The 16193-nt window shown below is 38.7% G+C and overlaps 1 protein-coding gene across 1 annotated transcript in view; it reads right to left on the bottom strand.

The window, feature by feature from the left end:
• Positions 1-16193, bottom strand: part of MYO1B (myosin IB) — a 100903-nt gene that overhangs the window by 44766 nt on the left and 39944 nt on the right. The window contains exons 5-8 of the mRNA XM_009277126.1: positions 12868-12914; positions 10146-10209; positions 815-913; positions 337-440 (exon numbers count right to left, since the gene is read on the bottom strand). Of these exons, the coding sequence (XP_009275401.1) occupies positions 337-440; positions 815-913; positions 10146-10209; positions 12868-12914 (314 nt within the window). The remainder of the gene's footprint in view (positions 1-336; positions 441-814; positions 914-10145; positions 10210-12867; positions 12915-16193) is intronic.

Genomic DNA, 16193 nt, shown 5'->3' with positions numbered 1-16193 from the left:
AAGCTCAGTCACTGCCATCATAAGCAACTACACAATATAACCTTTCCCATGATCTGATCAAGGGGTCTGGGCTTTCCCCGCCCCCCCTTCCTTTTTTTTCTTTTTTTTGTTTTTTTTTGTGTTCCCACTAGAATACTCCAGAAACTCCGTTCTTTGTATTTTCTAGTTGTAGCTAAGCTTCCCTGTGCAAACATGCTATATCCTTGCATGAAGAGTGCTAGCACTCAGAAAAGATGGCCCTCCCAGCCCAGCGCGAACGGCCAGGCCGAGGGCATAAGAACTCTGCATTAGTGTTGAGCCCTTTGGGGTTTACATCCGACCCCTGTTACTTCTCACCCTAACTGTTCTGAAGTTTGCAGCATCATCCACTCCATTCACTTTGGCAGAATCAAGGCCCAGGTAGTTGTATCTGCTGAAGTCCCGCTCCAGTTTGAGTTTGCCTAATAAATCAAATAAAAATATCATTAGTAACAGCATTCTTGTTAGTAGCTCTTTTATCCCAGAACCAGTATTGTCAAGAACTGTTGTTATTATTAGTAGGATTAAGTTTTCTTCAAGGATCTTTTAACTATAAGCCTCCTGAATAAGAATAGGCTTTCTTCTTTGTTTATAATAAATTGCAAAGCCAATTCTGACTCAGATATCTGGATAATACCAAACCATATATTTACTTCAGGTATTCCTATTGCCACTACCACCAATAATTTGAAAAATGAATCAATATCACATTTCCCACAAAAGATGATGTGCATGGAACAGCATATTAAATATAAAGGCGACTCATATCTGAAAATGGCACAAGGGCAACACTTACAGAGGAAGTCTTCCGATGCACCAGACAGTATCTGATAGAAAATGTGAAAGTTTCTTTCACCTCTTGGCTGCTTAACAACACGAGACTTCTCTAGCAGATCTAAACAAACAAACAAACAAAATCTTACAGGTCAGGGAAAGATTGTTGGAGCAAAACCCCTTAATATGAATATAATCCCCCATCGTTTTCTACTTCATTGCTTTATATCATCAGCAGCAAATTAGAAGATGATAAATGGTAGGCACAAACCTTATCACAATGTATCACATTAGTACATATTTCTCAAATAAGTTATTTGAGCAAGCTGTAAGCCCAGTACACTTCTAAATGCTGCAGTCTATGAACAGCAAAGAAAACTCGGGTCAGGGAGGCAACGTGCTCAAAAGACACCAACCTATTTACAGTGCCACCACAAAATTAAGATTTGTTGAGAATGATTGTATGGGTGAAGTTTTGAAAAGAAGTGAAATGTTAACAGGCTAAGCACATGCAAGATGGATAAATGAAAGGGGGAAGCCAAATAAAGAAAGAATTTAAACTGAATAATCATATAGTACTTTGTGATCCTCAGGTGCATCAGACTGAAATAATTCCCAATGGGACTGACAGAAGCTCCATCATAAGACACTTACAGTGAAATGGAAAAGCAGCACTTTGAAAAGCATCACTGCACTGATTGAGTAGTTTGACAAGAAGATTGCTTCGTCCACTGCCGTTAGTGACGGGCACATTTCTAAGCCTTACCAATATGGGTAGGAATCCAGGCACACAGCAGAAGCGGACTGACTTGTAACACATTGCAAACACTTCAGACTCTACATCATATCTACCATGAAAGTGACAATACAAAGGTTGTTCAGCCCTTACTGCACTGAAAGGCTGTGGTCCTCAGCGCACCGGGAGAAGGGAGAGGGATGCGATAAGAGAACCTCTGGACAGGTATCGGTGTCACTCCCTGTTTTTGTACAAGAAAAATGTTTTTCCTTCTTTTCTCACTGGCACACGAAGGCTCCACACCATTTTTCCAGATAGCAAACCCACAGTTCCCAGTATACAGTTTCTCTTAAGCTACATACATTCAGCAACATGAAGATAGAGACATTCAGTGCCTTGTTCCAAGTGCATAGCAAAGGAGTTTCCCCATGCACCTACCACTACGTACCCACCATAGCACTCTCTGACTGGGGTTAAGTTCTCTCTAAGCTGTGCCCATGCAAGAAGAAAGCCCCAAAAGGGAAATTACCACAGCTTGGATGTCACTCTTAAGAAGAGCTGCCACAAAGTTGAGATGAGATTTCACAAAGGTAAAACACAGGGAACACCAATTCATTTAAGGACACGTGGGGTTTCTAAACACTTCCCCTGCCTGGCTACTGTAATATCCAATGTGTGTTCCACTATACCTTTCCTCAGATTTCCATTTCTGCTGAAACTGAGCCTGTTTAGTCTTAGCAATCCAGAAAGTTAGAGGTGGTGCTCAGTGCAGCCACCTTTGTGCTGCAAAGCCCCCTCCAGCCCCACCATGGAGGAGCAGCTGGGGAGTGGATGCTTCTGCGCCGGGCTGCAGCCTCTGGGCTCCACCGGCTTTCTGGCACACCAGGACTTAGCCCGAGAGGGAGCATCTGCCCTGGAGTTCGGTCCATGAATGGAGGAGCAAGGAGGAGTGCAACAGAGTGTATTCATATTTTCACTAGCTACAGGCAGCATGTTGTGCCTGTGTTGCCCACTGTAATTACCTAAGCTTACACCCTTTCTTGTGGAATAGGAACCAAAGACCAAACTTTGACCCACAAAATTATACAAGCCTTAGGAGGCCCTCCTCCAAATAAACTACAGCAAGACAGATTCAAAAACTAATTTCTGTTCTAATAATTAGCCAATGACAAAATTCAGACAGTATTATTAATCTTCAGGTTGGCTTATAGTAGGACAAGTTTCAAATATTTTACAGACCAGCTCAACTATGTTATTCCATAAACATGCAATTGCTTGAGAGAAGTGCAACGACCATAGTAGGTGACAGTGAATGTAGCTCCCAGCGACCAGAGCATCTGACTGTATGAAGACAAGTACCTCTTCACCAGTACCTCTTCACCATCAAATGCGTTGTGTGATCATGTCAGAACTTTAGCCTTGTTTGAATAGACATTTGTGTTGTTATAATTCAATAACCCTACAGTCTCTTTCCTTCCAAAGGTGGCCCTGTTTCAGCACCTGGAAGTTTTGCACATCCTGATGACAGTACACCCAAGATACACGCAAATAAGTGGCTGTCCCGTATTGCCAGCAGGTCATCTTTACATTAGGATGGGGCAGGTTACAGATTTCCACTTTTGCTTTTTCCATTTTGTTGGCTTTTTTTTTTTTTTTTTAAATCACAGATGACTAACATCTGATGGTTGATGCTATGCTGGAAAGGCATAGATCAGAAGGTGTAGTTCTCACCAGCAGCCTAGTGTACAACCTCAATACTTCTGACTTCACCTAAGGTTTGGGGCTCCTCTCCTTCAGCTGTGGTTCATCCTAACTATCCAGTTAGTTAGCCTAACTATCGGATACCTGATCCTCTCTAGTTTTTAATTCATAACTGAAAGGAAGAGGCTGGTCCACCGTCCAAGTGTTAATACTTGGGCTGAGAAAGGCAAGGTGAGCGCCAGGCAGTTCAGAGTCATGCTGGCTGTGAAGGTTCTCCAGGGAAGCGTTGGAATGGATCGCAGCCAAATTTAATCTCAAAGAAATAAACAGCTCCCGCGGTGGCTACACACACTTCAGGAAACGGCTGTATTTTCAAAGGATGTTGAAGCAATGCAGTTTGTGAAGCAGTTTGGCTTATTTGGGTTTAAAAACATTCTATATATAAATTTACTCAAATGCTGTCATAAAAGCTCAGCTACATATCCTGGCAAAATATTATATGTAAGCCGCCTTCTAATTACATGCATGCCTTCAGCAGAGTTAACAGTTTCTTGAGCGTATGTCAAATGAATTATGTTAGAAGGATAACTGTCTCAGATTTTTCACTGCAGTTTATCTTATTTATATGTTTTTAGAAGCAAGGAGGTTAACTAATTAACAGTCAGCTTTCCAAAGTCCCAATATTCCATATTCTGTCAGCCTTCATAATTGAGGAAAAAGGCTCCAGAATGCAGTTACTGACAGAAAATCAGGTATTTACCTTAACAAAGCAGCTGTTAGCAATTCTTTTTAAAGCTGTATTCATTCTCTGGTTTTTTTTTTCTTTTATGCCCACATGCAGACTGAAATCAGACTGGTAGAAAATATCCAGACCATCTGCCCTACTCTTAAGAAAGCTTCTTCCCTTTGTTTGCCCTAATTAGCATTTTAATAAATCAACCAAATATATTTTCCTTAAAGCAACTACTGCATAACAAGTAACTTTTGTGTTAACTCTCACATGATTACAAATTCTGTGGATTGAACAGTCAAAAGAGAAGACACAAAAAGATGCACATCAGATTTCTGCACGCATCCACTTGGTAATTCCGTTTACAGTGGCACGTGTAGACAGATGGTGCTTATCTATATGAAAACACACACAAGGAAAAACCCCGAAACTGTACAGATATCATATTTTGTTATATATTCTATATAAATTATGTATAGGGACTATACAGAATTATCTAGAGAGAACATGCAGAACTACATATGGTGTATTTACGGATTAGGTGTTCTTCCTGGACTATCTCACACTGCTTCTGCTTGAACTGAAACATTAAATATGTTGTGTGTATCAAAGCAACTGTAAAAATTAAATTTGTTTGGAAAGGTCCAACCTGGAAACACTTCTTAAATCATATTGTTTGAATATCCATCGATTCAGATGACTCAATCCAGCTACATCCCTCAGATTCTGAAGATTATTTGTTATTCCTAGATAACACTGGTTTAAACGCAAGACATCTGTGTAAGCATCCTGCTAAACCATTCAACTGAACTCAACATAAAAGAAAAACAGAAATCGGTGCTGAATACCTCTGGAAACTCTAGTGTACAAATTTACATGATTTTTTTTCAGTTACTTGACCTATGAACTTGACTGATGCAGAAAAATTTAGGATATTTGTATTTTTCTAAATATACTAGAAATTGAATCAACATTCAAGAAAGGAATAAGTAAACACTACAAACAAAAAATGACACTACCTTGGTGTCTTATTCTGAATAATCCAGAAAAAGTTTGTTTTAGCCATAGTCTCTTCAGCCGGCCATGACCAAGGACCTTTTTAGCTATTCAGCCAAAGTTACAGAACATCTTCTAGTCACTGAAGCTTATCTCTACACCCACATTATGTTAAATTATGTTTTCTGTTTTCCTACCTTGATTCTTCAGCTGCCATCAAAAAGAGTCACTGATTAAAAAGAAAGTACAGTAGTGGTTTCTCAGGAACTTTTTCACATTATTCCCACCAAGTTTATAATAATGTTCTCTGGAATTAAATGATCCATAATTGTATCAAACAAAACCTACTATCTGGGCAGTATGTGCAGTGAAAAAATGACGACTGCACAATTTTAGGAGTCTTAAATCCTGATTACTCCAGTGATAAGTGATGTTTAAAAATGAGCTAATCAAAATGTTTAGTGTTGTTTGTGGTTGTTTTTGTTTTTTTTTTTTTTAAACGCTTCCTAATTTAGGCAAGACAATTACCTAAAAGGCAGCAACTGTGCTAACTGAAACACCAAGGGAAACGTTGGAACAAGTTAAGATTAAAAAAATCAACAAGTACCTCTTTCCAAAATGTCTAGTTGTAAAATTCGTGTCATATTTCCCTGAGCAAAGGAGATTACTAACAGCAATCACATAACTAAAATCAACAGCCCGAGTTGTTGGTTTCTCAGTAAGTGGGTAATTACTTTTGTCTTTTAAAATGAACAAACAAGTTGTAAAGAAGAATAAGTTGTAAAGTTATCACTATCACTTTGCTAACTTCAAAAAGTTGTTGCTTTAGATAAACATCATTGGTTTCTTTCATGTTGTTGGAAAAATGGCAAAACAGGGCCCTTTCTTAATCACTTGTTATTTGGACTTTAAGTACACTGTGCTGGTTAAAAATGGCTTTTCAAAAGTACGCATTACGTATACTGTACTTCACCTGCACCACTGTTATCTTCTAGTTAATCATTAAATCACTGAAGGGCTTAGGCAGATCAGGAAAGATCACCTAAAGCTAAAAAGCTAGGTATCTTTCAGCAGGAAATCCCAGATGAAATGTGAAAATTTACAACTTACAAATATTCTGGGAAAGGTATCAGAAGATCCCTACTTTTCAAAAGGTCTAAACAACTGCAAGTGTGAAACGTTTTGGACTGTACCATGCAAAACTATTTCAACCATAAAATTAAGCGTACACAAAACCAGTCACAAAACTAACGAACCAAGTGCGCACACGAACATCGCCTTGAGTACCAAACAGATGCAGCATCTGTGGATAGAGAGTCATATTTTAGAGCTGTACAAGCTATTGCAATTAGCACCTATTACTAAACAAACATACCCATTTTTACATAAAATATATTCTATTCTGTAATTATGGGTGGAAAAGAAACTACTATTCTTTCTCCTGCTCCCATCCCTGCTAGCATGGTAGTTATAATAAATGGAAAACTAAGAATAGTATCGATGGTTTCTGTAATATATTTCCACAGTATTACACTCAGGTGAAAGCAAGTTAATTATCCAATGCTCCAACTGCCTTTCTTCACAAATGCTCTGGAAAAAACCCTCTGAGCGCGTAAGCGCTGACAAGTGTTCACCACAACAGCAGCAACCATAAACATCCCGTGGGAGGACGGAAAGAGCAGATACACCTCATACTCAATTCAGTGAGAGAAAATGTAAATGCAATTTCCCTGTTTGTAAGTGCATTTTAGAGCGCAGCATACCTTTAAGCAGGGACTGGTGTTTGTTACAAAACAGCAATGGGACATCTACAGTCACAGGTGACAATACAGCAAGGGTTTAGTGTTCAGGAGAGCTCACAAGAGTAATTTGGGCTTCCTAACCCCACGTACATGAAACAGGTCAGCCCGTGAACGGATGGGCTGGCTGTTAGCTAGCACTAGGGCTGTGCTCATCTCACCTTATACGGATTCCAACATCTCCCACCCATTAGGAAAACAAGCTGGGACTCTCAGAAAACTAACAAAAAGGGAGGATTCAAACGACTCAGGCTTACCACGTACCTCAGCTTACTCAGTCTTCTTCACTCCCTTGCTCACCCCCCTGCCCCAGTTGCTGCCGACATAGGATCAAACAAGTACAACACATGATACCTGAAATAATTTTTCTTTTGTAGTCTAAGGGGAAAAAATTCCTGACTGAAGTAATATACTTTAACATTGCATAAATCACGTTCATCTCAAATTTTCCACTCTCAGTTTCTTCTTATGACTGTACATCATGATATAGCAATATGTCAAATTCCTTACAAATCAGTGCACTCAGAAGCTCTGAGCAGCCATGTAATGAGTCCAAACGTATTTTACACTGTTCAAACATAAAATTATCTTCAGTTTGGGAACATACTAGTTCTGACTTAATAGATGTTACAAACCTCTTCCATTACAATCCCTTCCATTTTGTTATTCCCATTCTAATTTTACTCAGAAGATTTACCCTTCCAGTTACAGCACATTAAACATTTCAGAACTATCAGCTCCCGCTAAAACCAATGGACATTCACTGCGAACTGGACAGGACAGACAGGCAGTATGCATTGTCATGATAATTTTACCCTCTAGCTCCATCCCGTGAAAGGTTCGCTGGTAGGTGAACCCCTGTCATTAAGAAGTAAGAGCTCATTGAAGGGCACCAGGAGAATGGCCCAAGGGAAGGTCACAATAGCATCAGCCGCAACGTGAAGGGTCATAGGCAGATTGACTAGCCTTTCACGGAGCTTCACAGCATTTCAGAGTAGGACAGACCAGACCATTTCAAACAAGACCTTTTAGCCTAAAGGGTCTCTCTGCTTATCTTTACCAGTCTGATAAAATTAGTAGCTTATCTTCATTACCCTTCTTGCCACCAAAATAAACTAGATATTCACCATGTCTGCTTCCAGCCACTCACAGTATGAACTACAGCTTGGTGATGTAGGCTGCAATCCAAAAAGCCCACTACCTTCATTGATGTTTGGAAATCAAGCTCATCAGATACAACTATTAAAGTTTAATCAAAATATTATGCTGTCATCTTCACATCATGTTAACACCAAACCAACAGATGGTCAGAAAGCAAAGAATATTTATGAACAAACTAACCATACTTTCCCTTTTAAGGATAGGAAATGTCAGCCCTCCTTAGCTTCTTACTTGATCACTTAAGAAGACAAATCCTAAATATGACTAAAATCAGAGCAAATTGTAAGTGATGTAAAAGTATTTAAGTCCCCACTATCTCCAGAATGGCGATACCTCACAACAGAAGCATTTCTGTTGCAATGCAACGCTGCAGATGTGTGGAAAAGTTCTAAGGCAGGACAACAAACTTGCTTAAAAGAGTTTGAATTCTGTACAGTTTTAAAAGAGAGATGGATGGACTATCAAATTTTGCGAACATTAAATCAAAGATGAGATATATTAACATGCAGCTACAGAAACTCAGTATTTACCTGTGACATACCCTGTCAAGTATGGGGTGTTTCATAGTTCAACAAGTAACATCTTTTCCACAACAGGGCTTATACATAAGGTCTTTATTTTTAAACTTAAATTCATTGTCTTGCTATTAGATATTTATTAAATGTAAGAAGACAGGGAAAATGGCTAAAATAGGCATCTTTTAGGAAGATCTAAAAATATGTCTGCCCTTGATTACATATGTCATCACATCATTATAATTACATGTAATGTTATAATTACAACATGCAAAGATTTATAAGGCAGATAAACTATAGAGTAACTATTTGGATCGCCTTTTGATATGACACAATATTTTAATTAGATGACTCAGCACAGTACATTCAAAAACAAACTGTTGAATGTCCATTCTACAAAGGAGGGTTCATTTTTATCTATCTATTTTGAATGTGAAATAAGAAGAAACAAACAACACAGCTAGCCTGCTAGAACCTTTTTCTTCACATTTCATTATTGATGAATACACTGAGTATGTTTGGCCTCTAATTTCGTTGACTGCCAAATGTCAAAGTTAATAGATAGCCATAAACACTTACACAGTGACTGCTTTGAGCTTCAAGAGGTACTCTGTCACAAAAATCATGCTCTTTCAGGCACAGTTCCAAAGGGTGACCTGGTCCAGAAAAAATGTTTGCCCTATGACAAAAACCCCAAACCTATATTTATGCGTAAAATTCTTCACAATGTTTTAAAATGTTTATATTGGAGAGTTCAGTTCACCTTGGATGATTCTCATTATTTCACAACCAGTAAAATGCCAATGGAGTCAAAAGTCAGTCTTTAGAAACAGCGATGAATTTGGCTGAGTGGGAAGAGAGGTCAAGGCTAGGTCAGTGACACCTAGTATAGTCACTCACTGCCCTACTCCATCCCTTTTCAAAAGTAAGAAAAACAAACATAGCTTTATATAGCACAGAAGAGCAATTTCTTTTAAAAGCTGCATTTAAACTCTCAAAAGGAAAGCAAGTCAAAGCATCCTGGGCTGGCATTCAGTTCCCAGCCTTTCTTCCCAACAGAGAGCTGGTTAAAATTTCTGAATTGCTATAGATTTCATAGCAGCATCCTCACATCAAGTAACAACCTCCGAGGCCACCTAAACTCAACAGCTGTTCATCCTCTCTCATGACAAGCCTTTTCCTACACTGTGAGGTGTGTTAAAATTAGTACAGAACGCTTTGATTCCAAATAAACATACCCACCTCATGGTGTTCTCCAGCATACTTTGTATCACTCTTAGGAATTACAAAACAGCATATCTCAGACATCATCTACCATAAATTCATGACCCATCAAATCAAGTAACACAACTGATCCCAGGGATTCAAGTATAAAAAGAGCTTCGGATACCCTTATCCATCTGCTACCAGCTTCAGAGACAATATACAAACTCACACACGTTACTCAGTACCTTTTAAACAATACAGTACATTCATTATTCATGCTTACTTCTTCAAGTCTGTTTTCACTTACTCTAAGGTACACTATTCAGCAATAGTGTACCTTACTATTGTAAGGTACAAAACAACAATAATATTAAAAAACAAAATTTATCAAACAATAGAGAGAGACTTGATTAGACAAATGCAGCTGATCTTTTCAATAATTTAAAAATCTTCCTTTTTGAACAAAATATTTAAGCTGTTAATATGCTGATACCAAGAGTAATACTCACAGTTGCTTATAACTCCTCCAAGCGGGTCACCCTTGAAATCAAACTCAATATCCATGTATTTTCCTTGTGAAAGCAACATATTTTAAGACTATAAATTCTGTTTAAGAAAAACTGCTTAAGACTTTTTTTTAAGAAGTTAGTTGGTCATTTTTACAGGCTAAAAGAGCAATCTGGCAACCTCCTGTACACTCCATCAAATTCTGAAAAACAGAAAATGATTCAAAGCTTCTAAGACAACTGCATTATCACAGCCAGAGATTTTCACGAGAGTAGCTTTAATCGGGTTTGTAATACAACCCAGTAATTTGCTCAGTTTCTAAGATTATATGAAGAAAAAGCACGTTATACAAACTTTCACCAGAACGCCAAGAACACCAGACAATACTTGTGGCCATGTAGGTATTACCATGCTTATTAACAGAAGGATGCAGGAAGAAATTATCTTCCACACAGACTCATTTTCCCAGCGTAAAATCTTCTCGGAGCATGAATCAAGGCAGTTGAAGGATAGCTGCTCAGTTTGGCTTGAAGGACTGGCTGGCAACGATTACTGTTAGTAATTGTGGGGTGCCTGTCCATAAGCATGTGCCTGCCTTGTAAAAGTGATGGATTTTTCCCACTGAACTCTTTGCCTCGTAACTCAGGAGACGAGAGGCAACAATTAACAGACTGTCACCGCAAAAGAGATTTCATTTTTAGCTGTACTGGCGCAGTGTGTTTCCTTGACTTCTGTTTGACTTTTCCATATCGCAGAAGATCGCTCTGCTCTTTGCATCATTTTAATTTGTATGACAAGTGTTTAATGTAGTAACAGCTACGTTTAACAGTAACAAAATGGACAGACCCATACCATGTAGAAAACGCAAAAGCAGTGCAGCTCACATTGGCAAGGAAGTTTAGAAAGATAAAAACTGCTGGTAGTAATTCAACCAAATCCCACAAGCCCCGCACAGAAATGATCTCACCACCCTCTGGTGCTTACTGAACAGAGGACAAAAACAACCTACTGAAAGGAGAAGCCTGGAATACACTTCCTTATTCACTGCATTTAGGAAGAGTTTTCTTTTTTTCTTTCTCTTTTGATTTTAAATTACAGAACGTAAAAAACAAGCACTTTACATTGACTCCCTCAAAGATATTTTCTAATTTACTGGGTATTTTGTCAAGATTGGCTTGACTCTACTTAAACTCTATTCTTCTCCTTGCTGGCAGCTGAGGCAGGCTAGACAGGACAGTACTTGTACTTTCTTGTTTGAAGTTAATTCTGAGCTGATTCAAATTTCTGAGATAAAGAATTAAATCAGATAATTAAATTTTAATTTCCCAAGGGCTGGGCCAGCTGGATGTTTCCAAAAGTATTTTTAGCTTTGTGTTTATAAGCCAGGACTTGAAAGGCAAAATACTAGTTGGTTGCACTTTGTCCTGGAAAGACTTCTGTTTGCAAACGGCACCTCTTCTCCTCTTTGCTGTCTCCTCCTCCTTTCTGTAGTATGTCATCTCTGACAGCTGCAGTTTTTCTATCCTTTCTATCCAAAAAAATTTTCTACAGTCCGTCAAATTTTGGCCCTGACCTTGCTTGCATGGACATTTGTGGAGCCTGCAGGGCCTGTGATGAAGACCCTTTGCTCTGTTCACAAGCAGGGGCAATGAAAGCTGCAAAAGGAGCATTCGTAGCCGTGTGGAAACAGTATCATCAACCCTCGAGAATCAGAAAGGAAGGGGAGAGAAGTCTCCCATGTAGAAAAAAAGCCGCTCTCCAGTGTCACCATATCCCAGGCTTTTATCCATGTGCTTTTACTCGCAACGCACCATTTTTCCAGTGTACTGATTTGCCTTCTGTTGTCTACTTTACACATTTCACTCTATATTACTCTTCTGCACACAAGTGAGCAAATTACAAAGTTGCATTCAGTCTTCTGATTTTAGCAGGAGAAACTATGATGAATGCTCACACTTCTGTATATCCCAACTCTAATTTCAACTTTTTTGGTGGGGGGGGGGCAATTGTCAATGCCTATAATTTCACATTCAGTTTCATGCTAAAAACTCCAAAATTCAATCAGTTGATTATAAAGAATACAAGCGAAAAAGTAACACTACAAATGTTTATACTAAAACTGAAGTTGTAAACACAGGTTGAAACATCATAGAGAGAAAATGAGAACCTGAAGTAGAAATTTTAACAAAAAAATGTATACATATAGATGGAAAATGAGATCACGCAGAAAGATCAATTTGCTAAGCAGACCAGTTGCTAGGCACATGGTCACTGACATTAAAGGCACCAGTGCCAGGAAATTAAAGAATCCAGCTGCGCTGTAATTACGTTTTCATCCAGTCACAGACTGTCACATCCTAACTTTTTTTTAACCTCTACTTTGATTCTCCATAGAACTCTATGCCCACATCAGAAAACAAGATTTCTGACAAGGAGGTGAAGCACCTTTTAAAGACAGGGGTGACTGCTAATCATGCACTACTAACACATCGGGGAAGGAGAACAGGCTCGAATGTACAAAATGAAATATTGATTGCTTCTGAAGGTGTTTGCCTCCTCCAAACATCACGCTCCTCAGACAACTACAAGAAAGTTCTCTCTCCAAAATATTCATTCCCTCCTTACAGATGCCTTGATGGCTGATACAAGGTAAAACAGAAACAGCCAACAACATAACGTGCTCCCCTAAAAAGAATTCAATTCAGCCTTGAAGAAAATACTTACAAATCTAGAGGAGTTGTCATTCCTCACAGTCTTGGCATTTCCAAAAGCTGGAGAAAGAGAAAAACAAATATGACAACCAAATCTATCAGTAAAAAATATTTAAATGCTAAATTATCTCTGACTGTTTATATATTTAAAGGAATCGTAGACTTCTGAGAAAAAATACCCTCTTTATTGTATGGGTATCAGTCACTGGGGATAGATGGAGGTGACAGACAAGATCACAAATGAGAAAACACTTAACAGAAGTCCAAAGCAGTTTCGTCTCAACACTTCCTTTATTTAAAAAAGTGAAAGAAAAACATACAAGGGGAGAGGGTTCCAAGACAAAACTGCACCTGGATTGAGCATATATCCTTGGGGTTTGAATAATGAAATTTAAATTTTGATTACCCAAATAACTTTAAATATACGAAACACTTCTTTCTCTTCAGTTCAAAGAAAGAAATGAATCTTAGTTCCCAGAACTGAAGATGGTAAAAGATGGAGACCAAAACTGAAGAAATTACAGGATGACACTTAAAATTGTTTGCATGGGACAGTTTAATCAATGCTTTGAAACTGATATATTTACACTATTTCAACACATTTATCCTAGCTTAAGCTGACTATTAATCAGCTGAAATAAGTCTGATTTACAAAGAAAGTTTAAAACACTCTCTTCAGCTTGACCTAAACTAGCTTTTTGAATAGTTTGGTTTTAATTTCTTTAGCTCAAGTTTTCTGACAATGAAACTCTCCAAGAAAGGACTTCCTAGGGCCATGTTCAGATGGGCAGCCACCAGCTTAGAACATAGGCAGGACAAGAACTCAGACTGGAGGACAATTCAAGCTCTTAATATTGCACAATGTCAAAGCACCCCGAGCCAAACAGGAGTGTCCCCTGCATTATTAAGTATAGCACTCCTACTCCAACAGGAGACTTTATTTATCCCAGTATTTATTTATATAGCATATATTTTTTCAAAGATCAAGTCAAGTCAATGTTTTTTGGACAGAAATAAATACATGCTTTTAGGCTTCAACAAACTTGCATGAGTAGACTTATTCTTGAACAAAGAACTGAAGCCAAAAGGAAAAGTTTGTTGCTCCTGAAGGCCAAGGATAAGTAAAAGAATTGTTTTTAAAATCTTTATGCCTGCAATAAATCATCTTTTCAACAACCAATTCTGAGCTGCATTTTCTTAAACACAGCGCTGAACAGTAGAGTCATTTATAACTGCACAGAATCAAGCACAAACGTCCCATTATAAAGTATGAGACACATTCCTCAGTTTTCCCTTAAGTTCATTGTTTCTAAAAGTTAATTTACAGTAGCAACTGTACTTGGAAGAAAAAAAAAAAAAGTCCCGTAAGATAAATTATGCATATGTAGCATTTATGTCATTTTCTTGCACTGCAGCTCGACTGAAACAGAACTACATAACCAAAGAAAAACAAATCTAACCACAAATGCTTAATTTCTGTCTAAAATGTATATAAGCAGCCAAGCTTGCTCAGCAGCCTCGTGGAATAATCCAGTGTCCTACCTTCCAAAAAGCTAAATAGACAGTTACCACCGCACCAAGTAGAACAAATAATACCTTAAAATGATAAAGTACTCTTCTGTAAGCTTACTCTATTCCTCTTGCATTAAAACAAAGATTCACAAACCGAAAAGAAATCCAGTAAATTTGGCAGCCCCTGAGGAGAAACCTGGCTTTGGCAAGAAAAGCATCCATACTTCCCATACTATTTCTTTCTACATCTGAAATCTGCCTTCCAGGACAGTGATAAAAACAACACAGCTCTTCGCTGTGAGTCCAAAACAATGGAAGATTGCAATCCCCCCATTCAGCTTTAAGTGGAACATATCTGATCATCAAAGAAAGGCTTATCCAGCATTTTTACTATTCTTAAATTTTAACATTTCATCCTTTCTTTACAAGTCTTTGCTTACAATTTTTGGTTTGTGTACAGTCGATGACTCTATTTTACCCATCCAGCTCACCACTGCTCTCAGCCCACTTTTGCATGTCCTTCCCTTTTTATTTATTCCCCACCCCATTCTCACATGTATAATACATAGAGTGCTTGCTCCCTATAGACTCCAAATCCTCGCATATACGTATAGATAGCTAGGCAATAAATAAAATGTTGACATTCAACAGTCTTACAAACATTGCATATCATCTGGCCATAATGCAAAATTATTGTACCGCAGTCATGAGAATTTGTCTCGGCACCACAATAGCTTAGAGAACTGTGTGAAAGACCGAGCCAGGAATCAACACAATAGACCTAAATAAGTCAGTGCTAAACAAGGCACTTGTGAAGGCATTTATTAGACAATGGGACAAAACTGCAAGCTTTGAGGATCATAAATCCTATCTCCAGGAAAAATGAAGATCCTGTTTCTGGCAGCCAACGTCTTTAAGTTAAAATGACTAATTAAAAAATAAAAAGTCTTTCATGGGAGAGCAGGAAAGGCAGTTGTCAGGAAGACGGGCCAACAGAGTCACCAGACCCAGGGAACAATAAGTCTCAGGGAACAACAGGCATGCATATGGATTGGCTTAGTTTTTTCTAAGATCCATTTCTTCACTTGTTTTTTTTTCTAAAAGAAAAATAATGCTTTACAGAGCTTGTTTGTTTACTAGAGACTATAATAATATAATTTGGAAGGAAATGAATCAGAGGGACTGAACTGAAGTTAAGTCTTTTGATACAGCCAAGCATCATCAAGGCAGGGTTAAGAAAGGGTACGCCCTCAGAGAGCAGCAGGAGGAGTCTGGGAAATATGACCTAACTTCCTAAGCTCTTGCTTTATGATGGAAACTGTTTTCTTCTCATAGAATCCTTTAGGTTGGAAAGGATGTTTAAGACCATCAAGTCCAATCGTAAACCTAACACTGCCAAGTCCACCACTAAATCATGTCCCTAAGCACCACATCTACACGTCTTTTAAATACCTCCAGGGATGGGGACTCAACCACTTCCCTGGGCAGCCTGTTCAGTGCTTGACAACCCTTTCGGTGAAGAAATTTTTCCTAATATCCAGTCTAAACCTCCCCTGGCACAACTTGAGGCCGTTTCCTCTTGTCCTATCGCCTGTTACTTGGGAGAAGAGACTGACACCCACCTCGCTACAACCTCCTTTCAGGGAGTTGTAGAAAGCAATGAGGTCTCCCCTCAGCCTCCTCTTCTCCAGGCTAAACAACCCCAGTTACCTCAGCCCTTCCTCATAAGACTTGTTCTCCAGACCCCTCACCAGCCTCGTTGCCCTTCTCTGGACACGCTCCAGCACCTCAACGTCCTTCTTGTAGCGAGGGGCCCAAAACTGAAGA

The sequence above is a fragment of the Aptenodytes forsteri genome, unplaced genomic scaffold (genome assembly GCF_000699145.1).
Source record: "Aptenodytes forsteri isolate BGI_AS27 unplaced genomic scaffold, ASM69914v1 Scaffold145, whole genome shotgun sequence".
Taxonomy (NCBI): domain Eukaryota; kingdom Metazoa; phylum Chordata; class Aves; order Sphenisciformes; family Spheniscidae; genus Aptenodytes; species Aptenodytes forsteri.
The sequence above is the reverse complement of the archived record's forward strand: the minus strand, read 5'-3'. Positions and strand labels throughout refer to the sequence as shown.